We start from the raw sequence: 13,251 nt of genomic DNA on the forward strand, positions 1-13,251 counted from the left end.
AAATACCAAATTTTAGGTAAAGTTCATGATTTTAGAGACCAATTTCCCAAAACATAATACTCTATCTTTCTTTTACTTTATCATCTATCCTACTTTCTCTCTCTAATTCATTTCACTCCTTAAAAAAGTGTATCTAAAAGAAATATTTCACGTATAGTAGAATGGAGTAATTAAAACCTTTGATATTTTTTTGGAATAGATCATAAGATCTACACTTAGTACAAGAACATTCAAGTGGAGAAGTTGCTTAGGCATATTCGTTTTTTAGAGAATCACAAGGATAATTAATTTTTATATGTGGAATTCATGTTCTTAGAATTTACTATCTTTTCATACGCGTGATTATTTGTGTTCTTAATGAATACACTAATTGATCGTTAATGAATTGTGTGCGCACGCATTAAAGTTCTTCCCTTAATTTGTAGATTCAAAGAGATTCTCATGATAAAAAAATTCATTTGAAACTCAGCTATATAATTTGTAATAGATTGAATATTAGTAAAATATAATTAACCTATTTATATTAGCTTCTAATTGAAATTGCTATAGATTGTTACTATTTGGTTTGGATAAACGGCAAGCAAATAATTAGGTGAGGGAGGGTGCAGGGTTACTCTTTCGCTTTCATTAGTTACGGCTAACCTTTCATTGTTTTCGTTTCAAAGCATTCCTTGTAAATTTGAGTTATGCATGTTGTAATAAAATAAAATCATTTAAATATGATCCAATTGATATACTCCTTAATTTGAGTTTGAACGTACTACAAACAGATTAAATATGATCGTGCAATATGATTTTGCACTTGTTTTACTTTACTTTAACTGTTTGACAACATTATTGCAATTATTATAAGTGATAGTAGTACTAGATAATTTTGATTTAGATAATATGTACATATTTAACAAATTTAAAAATATTAGTAAAATCCACAAAATGAGACGAGAAAATACGGGCAAACGAAGATTTGGTGCATAGTTGCATACCTATCTGATTTATTTTATTTTATTGGGTAAATTTTGTCAAGTTTTGGTGCAAACTTATTTGTATGTGTTGGGAATCTTCTTGACTAGAATTAAATAAATAAATATATGCATTTGAATGATTGAATCAGACAAAGAGACAGGCACGAAAATTGAAGTTGACGAGGGGAGTCCACTTAAACAAGTCATCTAATTTAGTAGGAAATCAATTAAAATCATGAAAGGGTGTTATATTAGTTCACGTATTAATCTTTAATGAAGGTGATTAATTTGTATTTTGGTAATCTATAGTGGATGAACATCTCAATTTAATGTTCTTTTATTTTATGTGCGTGTGGTGAAAATCACAATATTTGGAATTTTGGAATGTGTATGTTTCAACCTCATCCCAAGAAATGAATCATTATCCGATTCACAATACTATTAAAATTTAAAATCTTACTCCAAAGAAAGTGGACCCCCACCGTTGGTGAGCTGGATGCATCCTTTTATATTCATCTACAAATATTCCTATTAGTTGGTCTCACGTTTCAAATAGTACACACTTTTCCTAATAAATTTTATGCTCATTTAAATATAGTAGAAATATTCATTAACTAGGAAATGAAAATTGACCCCAATTTAAATCTAGACGTATCATACGCTCATTAATCTTATACTCTGATTTATACAATTAGTAATCTATCATAGAGAATCATTTACAGATACAATGTTGTAATATTTGAATACAGTAATATTTTAGGAAAAATGTATACGACTACTTTTATAGGCGATTGCAAAAATTGGAATATAGATAAATTAGATAGATTTGGAATATAGATAAATTAGATAGATATTATATATAGGATTGAATTTTAAGATTAATTTAATTAGTTATAACTAATTATTTCATAATTATCTATCTAGAATTTAGTTATAAAATTGAATCTTATGAACTTAACACACGGAATACAATCTTCGGTTTAATCTTGTAAACCGAACTGCTCCGTAGATTACAGACTTAGTAGGTTGCTCTCAATCCGTCTTCTTATATTCATCCAAAACCGAAAAAAAATTATTCTCTCTCCACATGACAGACAGAGTATATCCAGCAGCGAAGCCCACCGCCAACGGTGGCCCCGCCGCCAACGGCGTAGCCAAACCTACATTTCCGGCGACCAAAGCACAGCTCTACAACGCGAATCGGCCGGCCTACCGCCCTCGGCCGCCGCGGCGAGGCCACCGCCGGAGCTGCTGCTGCTCCATCTGCCTCTGGACGACTCTCCTAATCATCCTCCTCCTCCTCCTCGCCGCCGCCGCCGCCGCCGTGTTCTACGTCGTCTACCGCCCCCAGCGCCCGTCCTTCTCCGTCTCCTCGCTCCAGCTCGCCAGATTCAACCTCACCGACACCGCCGTGACCTCCGCCTTCAACGCCACCATCATCGCGCGCAATCGCAACAGCGACATCGCCTTCTTCTACGACAAAACCTCGATCCGCATCCTCTCCGGCGGCGTCGACATCGGCGACGGATCGATTGCGGCGTTCGCGCACGGCAAGAGGAACGTGACGACGCTGAGAGCCTCGATCGGGAGCTCGAACTCTCCGATCGACGCCGCCGCCGACACGACGGCGCTGAAATCGAGCGTGAAGAGCAGGAATTTGCCGCTGAAGATTCAGCTGGATACGAAGGTGAAGGTCAAAATTGGGAAGATCAAAACCAAAAAGGTGGAAATCAGGGTTACGTGCGAGGGGATTAGGATCACAATTCCTAGTGGCAAAACGGCGTCGCTTGCAACGACTTCCAAAGCAAAGTGCAAAGTTGATCCCAGAATTAAGATCATCAAATGGACTTTCTGATCACTACATGCATAAAAGTGTGACAAAATATATACTGAATTTTTTTGTTGTTGTTCAATACTTTTATAAATTTTTTGAATCTACATTTATATGTTGTTTTTGCCGTTTTGAATCTACATTTATAGGAATTTTACATACTGCTTTTGTGGGTTTGATTAAATGAATTTGCATTGTTGGATTTGATATATATGTAGATTATTTTCCTTTTTTGAAAAATTGTTCTACTTCTATTGTAGGAGTACTGTGTAGTACAATTTTTTTATAGTTAAATGGAGTATGATTTGCTTACCTTGGAGTAAATCGCATATTTTTTCTTTTAGGAGAGTATTTAGGGAGCGAAATTTTTTTTGGCCATACCTATTTATAAATTCCACTATTAGTTTTCTTTTTAGGAGAGTAAATTTTCTATGTCATCGTTGTTTGCAAGGCCAAAATTGGCCGCATGCAGCAGCTTAACTAATTTTCGTCGTTAATATGTTCAATAAACTGCCCAATTTTCCGTCAAAATACCACACTATTAATTGCTGCAGCAACATGTATGTACATATTTATGTACTCCATATAAGTGAATGTGATAATAGTAGTACTCATCCGTTTTTTAAAGATAGAAACTTTGAAAACGATACACGTGTTTTAATGCAAAGTTAGAGAGAATGATAGAAAAAATAGTGGAGTTAGTATTAATGGATTGTGAAAATCTATTTTTTGAAGTGAATTTTTTTTTAATCTTTAGGAAACACATAAAAAAAAAGAAAGAATTTCAATATTTAGTAACAGTGCAAGTATATAAAAATGAGACGAAAGACACCAGATACAATAGGGATTTTGTTTGAATATTTTTGAAAACATTCCTAATAATTCATTTGAAATGTTGTAATGAATGAAATGGCACAGAAGAAAACTAAAATGAAAAATGTACTACTACAATTTGATCTATAGCAAATTAGCAAAGCTTGGTAAAATATGTGGATGGCAATCAAATTGGTATTCAAATGTTGATGATGAAGAATCAAGATTTTGATGAAACCAGTGAATGTCATGAGCAGCATCCGAGTTGGGCGCCTGGTTGTGGGTGAAGAGAGCGAGGTGGCGAGCTCGGCCTCGGCATGATCGATCTGGCGCTGGAGGTCGCTTATGATGCCGCGGACAGGGTCGGCTGCGCGGGCGTTGGAATGGAAGATGATGTTCCTGTGGGGCGGGGCGACGCTGGTGATGTTGTTGGTGCCGAAGAGGAGGTAGGCATTGAGGAAGTGGTTCCAGTGGGTTTCATAGGGGAAGTAGGGAGCCAAGATGCAGTCGCCGGGGCACCTGCACGCCGCGCAGGCTTGCTTCTTCGTCTTCTCTTCGGATTCCATTTCTTCATCACGTCACCACGAATTCGGTTTTTTATTTTATATTCTAATTTTCAAATATTTGATTTCTAGTCTCGCCATATATAAATCAACCCATCACTGAAAAGTGAAAACTTTACTTGCTCACCAAAAATATGTCGCAAAAACAAATTTGGGAAGTTTGACTATAGCTGACCGACTACAATATGCTCCGCACGGTAATTAGAATTAATAAAAATAATTACTCACTCCGTCCCCCATTAGGAGTCCTATTTCTCGGTGGCACATGTTTTATGAAATGTTAAGAAAAGTGGATGGAAAAAAGTTAGTGGAATAGAGACTCCACTTTGTATATATTAGTTTTAAATGAGATGTGAGTGAAATGAGTTAGTGGAAGGTGAGACCCTATTATCATTTATAGTAAAAGTGAAACGGAACTCCTATTCGCCGACGGACTAAAATGAAAAAACGGGACTCCTATTCGCGGACAGAGGGAGTATATGGTAACGAGTACAAATGTAGTCAGTAACGTTTGCATGAATGAACCCGGAGAATGTTCTTAGCAATACTATTTAAAGTTCGTGTGACTAAATCACGATACATTACCAAGTACTAGTATCCTTTTGTACATTAGCAAAAAGTCACATTTGTAAAGTTTGAAAGACATTACCGATTAGCGGTATGCTTGGTACGATACCAAAATCGTTACATAAACTCAAAATTGGCGGAAGAGAGAAGCAGCATGACGATTGACGAGAGAGCCACAAAGTGCACCAAATTTCAAATATTGATTTACTTTTTTGATTTTTCGGATTAGGTGAAATGGACTTTTAGCCTGGAATCCTTGAATAAAACCATAATATATTTGATATTTGATCTTTATTTTATTTATTTATTTTTTGGTTAGAATGATCTTAAAATGTGAATTACAGAAAACACACGTGAATAATATTGCATGTAGCAAAGTAAAAGTGAATAATACAAAGCCCAATTATGAGCTAGAGCAAATTCTCCCAACTGAGCCCAAGCCCAACGGTCTATACGGCGTCGTCGCAGCTCGATTAGACATAAACACACTAGTGCAAGCGAAGAAGCTGAAGAGAGCCTCCGTTGACAACATCCTCAACTTATTAAATTAAGGTTAGATTCGCCGATTATTCTTCCTTATCTTTCTTTCTTTTGGCTGTTTATTCATTTGATTTTTCAGCTTTTTTATTGTGTCCAATGTTAAGGCTTTAATTTTCAATATCTTCCGATCATGAATTTGGGCGTCTGTTTGTGTGTGTGCGCGCGCATTGTATTACTTTACCATTTCTGATATTTTGTTTTGGGGATTTTGGATGATTTAGGAACATCATACTTTTACTTTTATGAATCTGATTTGTAAAATCATACATGTTGATCGTTTTTTTCTAAAAAATGAATGTTGTAAGCTTTCGAGTTTGTATTCGAGTTGAATTTTAGAAGAATTTTTTACAGAATCCTGCTGCAAGTCTATGCAATTATGCCCTCTCGGTGAAGGTCATTAGTGAGAGAAATCATATGCTTGCACGAGTAAGGGGATTTGGATTTATTCATTGATTATTTGGTATACAGGAAACAATAACAAAAACAGTACATGATTGGATTGAGTGGAGTTCAGAAATAAACTGATTTCGTTCTTTGTTTGGATGATTTGAAGCTTATTTTAGTGTAGGAGTTGATTACAAACTCTGTTTTGACGAGTGGATTCGTATGAATGTTATCTGCATTGAGTTACTTTACCATTCTGATGTATTGTTTTGGGGATTTTGGATGCTTTAGGCCAAGCGTACTTTTACTTTTATGAATCTGATTTGTAAAATCATACTTCGACATGATGTTTTAGTAATTGAATGTTGTAAGCTTTCAATTCTGTATTCTAGTTGAATTTTGGAAGTATTTTTACATAATCCTGCAGCATATTTGCAATGAAGGTGCGGCTCTGTATTTGGTGGATTGAAATGATTAAAACGTAACATCTTTCTTTAGAATGTTACACTGCAAGTCAATGCAATTATGCCATCTCGCCCTCTCGGAGGCGGTCTTTAGTGAGAGAAATCGTATGCTTGCTTTTGTAATTGTATACAGAAAACAAACAATAACAAAAAAAGTAGTGCTACATGATTGGATTGAGTGGAATTTAGAAATAACTAATTTTGGAAGACGATAGACTTAGTTGTTTGTTCGGATGATTTGAAGCTTGTTTTAGTGTTGGAGTAAGAGTTTGTTTAGAAACTCCAGTTTGATGAGTGGATGCTTGACTTTGTTTGTATAAATGTGTTCGGTATTGGGATTAGGATAGTTTGGCAGTCAGAGGATAGAGGTGGCATGTAGCTCGTTGTGACCCCTAGAATAATGTAATTTTTTTTTTGCATATGTTGAACATCTGAATATATGAGGAGAGTATTGGTCAAAGCAAGCCTTGCATCATCTGATTAAGTAGTTAAGACCCAAGCCCACAACAATGACCTATCCTCTTTGAAAGTAGTAGATCCTTATATATCCTTGCATGCATTTTGGTTGCTTTAACTACTTCCCGCCATTTAAACATTTAGGAGCTTCTTGGTATGATGGAATGGAATGGTGGAATGGAATGTGATTCCTACTTCCATTCTATTCATTTGCTTGGTGTGATGGAATGAATGAGTGAATGGATGAAAATGCAAAGGAAATCCAAGGAAATTGACATTTCATTCCTATCTCCATTCCATTCCACCCTCATTCCATTCCATCATACCAAGCATTATTTATGGGAACAAAGACTCCTGGTAAGTTACCTAATGTGTTATCTGCTAAACTTGATTCGTATTGCTCCTATGGAAGTTTATGATGTTGAATTAAATGAATCTTTTTGTATCTGTTAGCTCCCATACTGTGATAATCCAACGTATTACTACAAACCAATTAAGTTCTTGTTGGTTAAAGAGAGCCTGATCAGCCTGTTTTGGCTTCTACTTTATTGATTCTAACATATCAAGTATAACTTGAGTTTTTTGCATTCTTGAACAATTCCTGTATTTTGATGGACATTTCAGCCTAAAGCTAGAATTTGCATCTTTGTGAAATTCATTATCTGAAGTTTATAAACCTGCACTTTTATACTACTTTTGCACATTTGTGGAAATAGCTCTAAATTAAGGTTTTTCTTTTTAATACTTTAGGTGATAGTGTAGATAGATAAAAAATCCTAGCATAATATATGCTTATCCACCATAACTTTGATGGATATATAATAATTTTGAGCTTGTGCGTTCAAATTCTTCAAATGTTAACATATATTGTCAATCTAATATTATCTAAAGTAGAGGCCCCTTGTGATCTTTTCCTGTGCACATTTAGCATTCTTCATGTCCACTCATAAATTCTTTCAGGTAACTGATTTTAAGGTCGTCATCGCAGATATCATGTCGGTGAAACCAACAGTTGCATTGCGCGCTATACTCGTAGGAGGAATAGCTGCATTTGCTAAAATCGGAGGTGCGATGAAAGCTGCTGGTGGAGTGAAGCTTGGCGCTGCAGCTGCTGCCGTGAGTGCCGCAGCAACCGCAGCTGTTTCCGGGTCGAAGCAGGAGGTCAAGGATTCTTCAGAACAGTCTCCAAAATGATTTGCACGTTATGCAATTTTTTTTGGCAATAAATGTAGCATAATGGCCCCTGGCAGCCATTAGTGATAGGTTGTTGTAATCTGCTGAGGCATAAACAAACATGTGAAGAAATTTTGTATTTTACTAAAAACTTCACTGTCTCTCCGTCCGAAGACGGCAGCTAGGGATGTAAATGAATCGATTAAACCCTCTTTAAATACTCTTTGACTGAGACTGTTTGGAACTTTGGATTTGGAATTTTTCCTTTTTTCTTGTCGAAGACGCCTATTTCCATGTAACATCCCCACATCAAACAAACTTTCTTGACGAATTTTCACATGAAAAATTCATATGCAAAATGCAGGTACTTATCAGTTAGCACAATTTTCGTGAAATTATTAGCATAGTGGCCAATACTATCGGGCATACCAATAGTCCACTGACATTGATACAATATTATTTACAAATTCACCAATTCCGTTTGTATGTATTTAGCAATGACCAAATGGACTCTCAAAAGTAATTTTTCATAGCCACGATATTTATTATGTAGTTAAATATTCGTGCCATGGCCATACTTTATTTACTAAGTTTGGAATCCATAATTTTGAAGGGCAGCTGTCCAATAATGTCAGGAGCTTCACGTGTAAAATGAAAGAAATCCCTTCAAGCCTAACACAATATTTAAAATTATAACTACCCATTTTATATGGAAGTACTTGTTTTAAAAGTGTATATACAAGCATTTTAGCAAAAGAACAAACAAACGTATTAATTAACATGTAAGGGTTTTTAAGGCATAACGGCAATTTTCATACTCTTTCCCTCTCTTTAAAGTATTTTCATACTCTTTCCCTCTCTTTAAAGTATGAACTATTTTTTTTTAGTCCGTCTCTGAAAAGTATGAACTTTCTAATTTTCTTATGGAGTACATTACGCTATGAACGATGTAGACTCCACTTTCCACTAACACTGCTTATTTTACCTTTTATATATCTCTTTCTCTCTTATTTTACCAAGTATTAAAACCCGTTTCGAATCAAATGTTCATACTTTTCAGGGACGGAGAGAGTAATAACTTAGCTAAGTGGTCATTTTTACCTATTAACAGTAATTAGTTAGAGAGATTAGAATAATTTTTCTCATTTAGCACGCTGCTACATTATTGTATGCGGAAAAGGGAGAGACAGAACTGATCCAGTCTCGAATTAATCCACATTCCACTACTAGTTGCAAAGCAGGAATAAAACAGCATCTCCCATCTCTTTTGTTTGTGCATATAAATAGCAAAATCAAACTATATTATTTTTATTTTTAATTTTTTCTTACATATTTTCAAGAATCTTTTTCTCATGAAAGAAAAGAATCCTATGCTTTTTGTGTTTCAACCACTATTTCACCTATTATTTTCCAATAGTCACCTTTACTGAACGATGAACAATAAAAGTTAACACTAAAAATTCGTCTACTATTGTATGCAAAAAAAAATATTGTGTCTATAAATTCAAGAATTTTCTTGATTCCCATAATATTCTATGCGAGAGATGTCTCAATACGAACTTTCGTTATGAGACATATATATCTTGTTAACTTTCCATGAACAAGATTTGTGTCATTGTGTGTCACCATCTTGAAATGGTTCGATTCCCTTTTGAGGTTTTGTTTATTTAAATAAAACATTCCAAAATCATGCAATCAATACAGGAAAAAGTGCATCAAGATAGAAGTAAAATTATATGCTCCAATCACGAGAGACCATCAAATTGCAATCTCCTATTTCATCTTATCAACTTAGGGTAAAAAATATTACTAAATCTAAAAAATAAATATAAAAGAAACTAGTAAGTAGTCCATAAAAGAACTTGCTTATGCTCGAAGAGCTAATTGACTTTTGTTCTATAAAAGCATAGTTAAACTTAAACAAAGGTGGTCGTAAAATTTATAAATCTGAAAGCATAACAATTGCAGCAATAATTGAGTTAGTAAAATAAGCATGAATGAGCCCCAAAAACACTCATGTATAGGGTTTCAAGTTTTGACAAAAAATGATCCAAAACCAATGAGCAAAAATTGACTTGAGCATTGGAGGGCCATAGTAGGACATATACTACTATCGATCCGTGATGACAAACTCGAACTGGACCGCACCAACATGTTACCTTACCAATATTTCGGGTTTTGATCACAAGAATTACTATTGATGCAGCTGTCAAAACCAGTTAGGCTTAGAATGTCGTTTTGCGACAATGGCCTTAATCCTAAGAAATCCCTCGTGCCATTGAACCCGCCCGCGAACACATGATCATCGCTTCCTTGATGGAAGCCAGCAACATTGTTCTTGTTCATCATCATCATCATCATCTGATCATGAGCTAGAGGAGTGGTGGAGGCGGCTTTATCTTCGTATGAAGCCAAGCTGTGGACAATCTGGTCACGTGACTGCCCAAAACCATCAGTCAGGATAGGGGTCACGTGACCTATTTGGTGTGGTGTAGTGAATGGGGATGGGAATTGTTGGGAGCTGGATTTTGCACCCAATTGAGCGGCTTTTTGTAGTAACACGGTGTCCGAGAAGTGCGATGGCTGCTGGTGGTGGTAGGCACCGGGCCAAATGCTACTGCTCGGATTTATAGAAGATAGCCATGCCGGGATTTCCTGCTTGTTTATGTTGATGGATAGAGGATTGGATCCACCAGCCTCTTGCGACAGCGCGTCGCAAAAGGCTCTATGTGTCACAAAACTATCTCTTCTGCACATTAATTAATATCAGTTGACATCACAAAACATATTATAAGTTAAACTGCTGACTTTCAGTATCACAAAACCCTACCTGGAGAAGAGGGTTCCGCATTCGCATCTATACTCTCGCGTTCCGCAAATTTTGGAATGCGCTTTCCAATCGGACTGAACTGCGTATTTCTTGGAGCATTTCTCGCACTTCCACTTCTTCTCGCCGTGTTTTCTGTAGAAATGCTTCTTGATTCCGGTAAGATCGCCCAGCGCCCTCGACGGATCGTGATGAACGCACCCGATTTCCGGGCAGATATACACTTTCCTTCCAGCTTCATTCTTCGATTTCTGCTTCAGCTTCCATGGAAGATTGTGGCCTCTCCTGTGAAGCTGCAGGTTTTGATCTCTCTTGAACCCTTTGTTGCATACATCACACACAAATCTGTTTGTTGCCATAAGGCTTCTTGGTGATAGAGCTATTACTTCTGCTCCAGGCTCTACACATACAGATCTAAGTTAATAATAGTAGTAACAAAATAAGAATATTCAATTTCAATGTAGCTAGTTAATTAATTAATTAATTACCTGGATGGCCTGGCTGATTTCTCCTTTTCTTGGTTGGCTGTTGAGTGAGATTGCTGCTGTTTGAAGATAAGCTTGCTTCACATGTCAAATTTGACATATTTTCTTCCATACCTTCAATTTACTGCCATTGAATCATCAAATTTCAACTTGTAAATTGTAACATCACTTACTAGATCTATTTTATTTTTCTTAGTTATGAAAGATATTTGAGATATAAGGAATAAAAATATACTACAAAGTACAAACCTAGAAAAGGCAGTAAAGTAGGTGAAAAATGGTGACTGTCTTCTCTGGATGATGGCTTGTTCTTCTTGCTTCACTTGGATTTACAGCAAAAGACAATCTGAATTTCTAGAGAGAGATGAAGGAAACCTGTCTGCACAGACACTAATTCACCATCATTTGATCAATGCCTTTTTCTTGATAAAACAAGGATATCTAATTATAGGCATGCATGTAAGAGCAAGCACATAAAATCATCTACCAACACATGGAATTACTTTTCTTTCTCTGCATATATTTGTGTATCTTTTTGGGGAGAGAGATAGAGAGAGGAAGAGATGTGGACGAGAAAGAATCCCTGCAAAATCATCCACCTTTGGCCAAGGTAAAAAACAAAATACAGCCCGCCCTATGGCTAAACACTGACGTTCACTTTTTGTCTATACTTTTGTTTTTTCACTTCAAATTTCCACCTTTATCTTTATTCAAATGATTATGACATTTTGCACCGGCCGCAGTAGTTTGGAGTGGTGAACGAAAATAAAGTCTCCCGTCATATCTGCAGTAATTTGTAAAACTAATATTTCCTCCATCCAAAAATAGGACAATCGGTGTATGACGAGAAATTTTAATTCTAATGACATAAGTGGTAAATAAAATGATATATAGAGTTATTATTTTGTTGAAAACTTTTCATAAATGAATGTGCTCTATTTTTTGTGGACGACTAAAAATGATAAATGCGCTCTATTTCTTATGGACGGAGGAAGTACTACATACTCCATCCATCTCAACAAATATTCTTATTTTATTATTTTGGATTGTCTAAAAAAGTATTCACATTTCTAAAAATAGAAAGTTTCTCCCTTAAATTTTAACCATTTTTTCTACTCTCTCCCCTGCTTTACTTACTAGTATTACTACTTTTTTATCCATACATCTCTTAGTTTCCATTTTTTTTCTCATTCTCACTTACTTTATTAATTTTTCATTAAAACTCATATAGTCCAAGTTTTTTTTTGGACCGAGGGAGCATTAGAAATATTTAGAGAAATACTACTCCCTCCGTTCCATAATAATAGAGTCGTTTTGCCATTTTGGTACGTTCCATAGTAATAGAGTCATTTCCCTTTTTAGTAAAAGTCAACACATTTTTCCGCACCTGTTTTCCTCGCTCTTACTTTTTTCTCTCTTCATCTCTCCACTTTTTTTCATTTTCCATTTTATTCTCCCTTTTCTTATCTCACCTAACATAATTTTTCTTAATCTCCGTGCCGAAAAAAAATGCCTCCATTATTATGGAACGGATGGAGTAGTTTATTATCTTTGGAGTATTTTTTACACTCTTTCCAAATTTTTGGCTCCTTTTTTATTTTTATTTTTAACTTTTTACAACCTATTTTTTGTAAATACCTAAATTATTTATTTCTCTCTCCTTTGCCTATGTGATTTCACTCTTTCAAATTTTTTTTTATACCTCGTATGAAGCCTTTGAAAGATTTAAAGATTTGAGAAGAAAGTGTCTTAGAGCATCCACCCCGGCGGACGTCGGACCAGCGTGCCCAGCGTCCGCGCGGAACGTCCACCATAAGGGCATGAGATGACGGACGCGGACGTGCGGTGAGGACGTCGGGATATCCGCGCGACGTCCGCCATTGCGTAGGACCAACGTACGACCCGATTTTGAAATTTATTAAATATTTTTTAAAAAAATCTATATATACGGCTCGTTGAACTTCATTTCATCCGCACAACTTGTTTTAACGAGTTTCTCTCTCTACTTTCATTTCTTTTGAAGATAAATGGAGCACCATGATAGTGATTCCCCCGCCATAAGCGAGTCACAAACGCCGACTTTTCCCATTAGAGTTGGGGGAAATGTCGTCGGAAGTGCACCGATGGCTAGGATGATGCCCGGAATGATGCAGTAACCCCAAATGACGCCAATGATGCAACAACCC

At 36.1% G+C, this 13,251-nt stretch overlaps 3 protein-coding genes across 8 annotated transcripts; 2 read left to right on the forward strand and 1 right to left on the reverse strand.

Moving 5' to 3' along the window:
- Positions 1-1,995: 1,995 nt before the first annotated feature.
- Positions 1,996-2,952, forward strand: LOC125186843 (NDR1/HIN1-like protein 13). Its single transcript, XM_048083309.1, has one exon. The coding sequence runs from the start codon at positions 2,050-2,052 to the stop codon at positions 2,815-2,817; it is 768 nt and encodes a 255-aa protein (XP_047939266.1). The 5' UTR covers positions 1,996-2,049; the 3' UTR covers positions 2,818-2,952.
- Positions 2,953-5,206: 2,254 nt separating this feature from the next.
- LOC125191322 lies at positions 5,207-7,997 on the forward strand. Of its 5 annotated transcripts, none has more exons than XM_048088853.1 (3): positions 5,225-5,288; positions 5,628-5,702; positions 7,569-7,997. In XM_048088853.1, the coding sequence occupies exon 3, from the start codon at positions 7,574-7,576 to the stop codon at positions 7,772-7,774; it is 201 nt and encodes a 66-aa protein (XP_047944810.1). In that variant the 5' UTR covers positions 5,225-5,288; positions 5,628-5,702; positions 7,569-7,573; the 3' UTR covers positions 7,775-7,997. The 5 variants fall into 5 exon arrangements, with proteins under 5 accessions (XP_047944809.1, XP_047944810.1, XP_047944808.1 ...); XM_048088849.1 differs by having other exon boundaries at positions 5,239-5,288; positions 7,541-7,997; XM_048088852.1 differs by lacking the exon at positions 5,628-5,702 and having other exon boundaries at positions 5,207-5,288.
- A 1,754-nt stretch (positions 7,998-9,751) lies between these two features.
- Positions 9,752-11,635, reverse strand: LOC125187598 (protein indeterminate-domain 7-like). Of its 2 annotated transcripts, none has more exons than XM_048084223.1 (4): positions 11,315-11,635; positions 11,069-11,179; positions 10,584-10,980; positions 9,752-10,502 (listed from the first exon to the last, which is right to left on the reverse strand). In XM_048084223.1, exons 2-4 carry the CDS (start codon positions 11,175-11,177, stop codon positions 9,914-9,916), a joined length of 1,095 nt encoding a protein of 364 aa, XP_047940180.1. In that variant the 5' UTR covers positions 11,178-11,179; positions 11,315-11,635; the 3' UTR covers positions 9,752-9,913. The 2 variants fall into 2 exon arrangements, with proteins under 2 accessions (XP_047940180.1, XP_047940179.1); XM_048084222.1 differs by having other exon boundaries at positions 11,069-11,189.
- Between the last annotated feature and the right edge of the window lie 1,616 nt (positions 11,636-13,251).

The sequence above is a fragment of the Salvia hispanica genome, chromosome 5, assembly GCF_023119035.1.
Source record: "Salvia hispanica cultivar TCC Black 2014 chromosome 5, UniMelb_Shisp_WGS_1.0, whole genome shotgun sequence".
NCBI classification, from domain to species: domain Eukaryota; kingdom Viridiplantae; phylum Streptophyta; class Magnoliopsida; order Lamiales; family Lamiaceae; genus Salvia; species Salvia hispanica.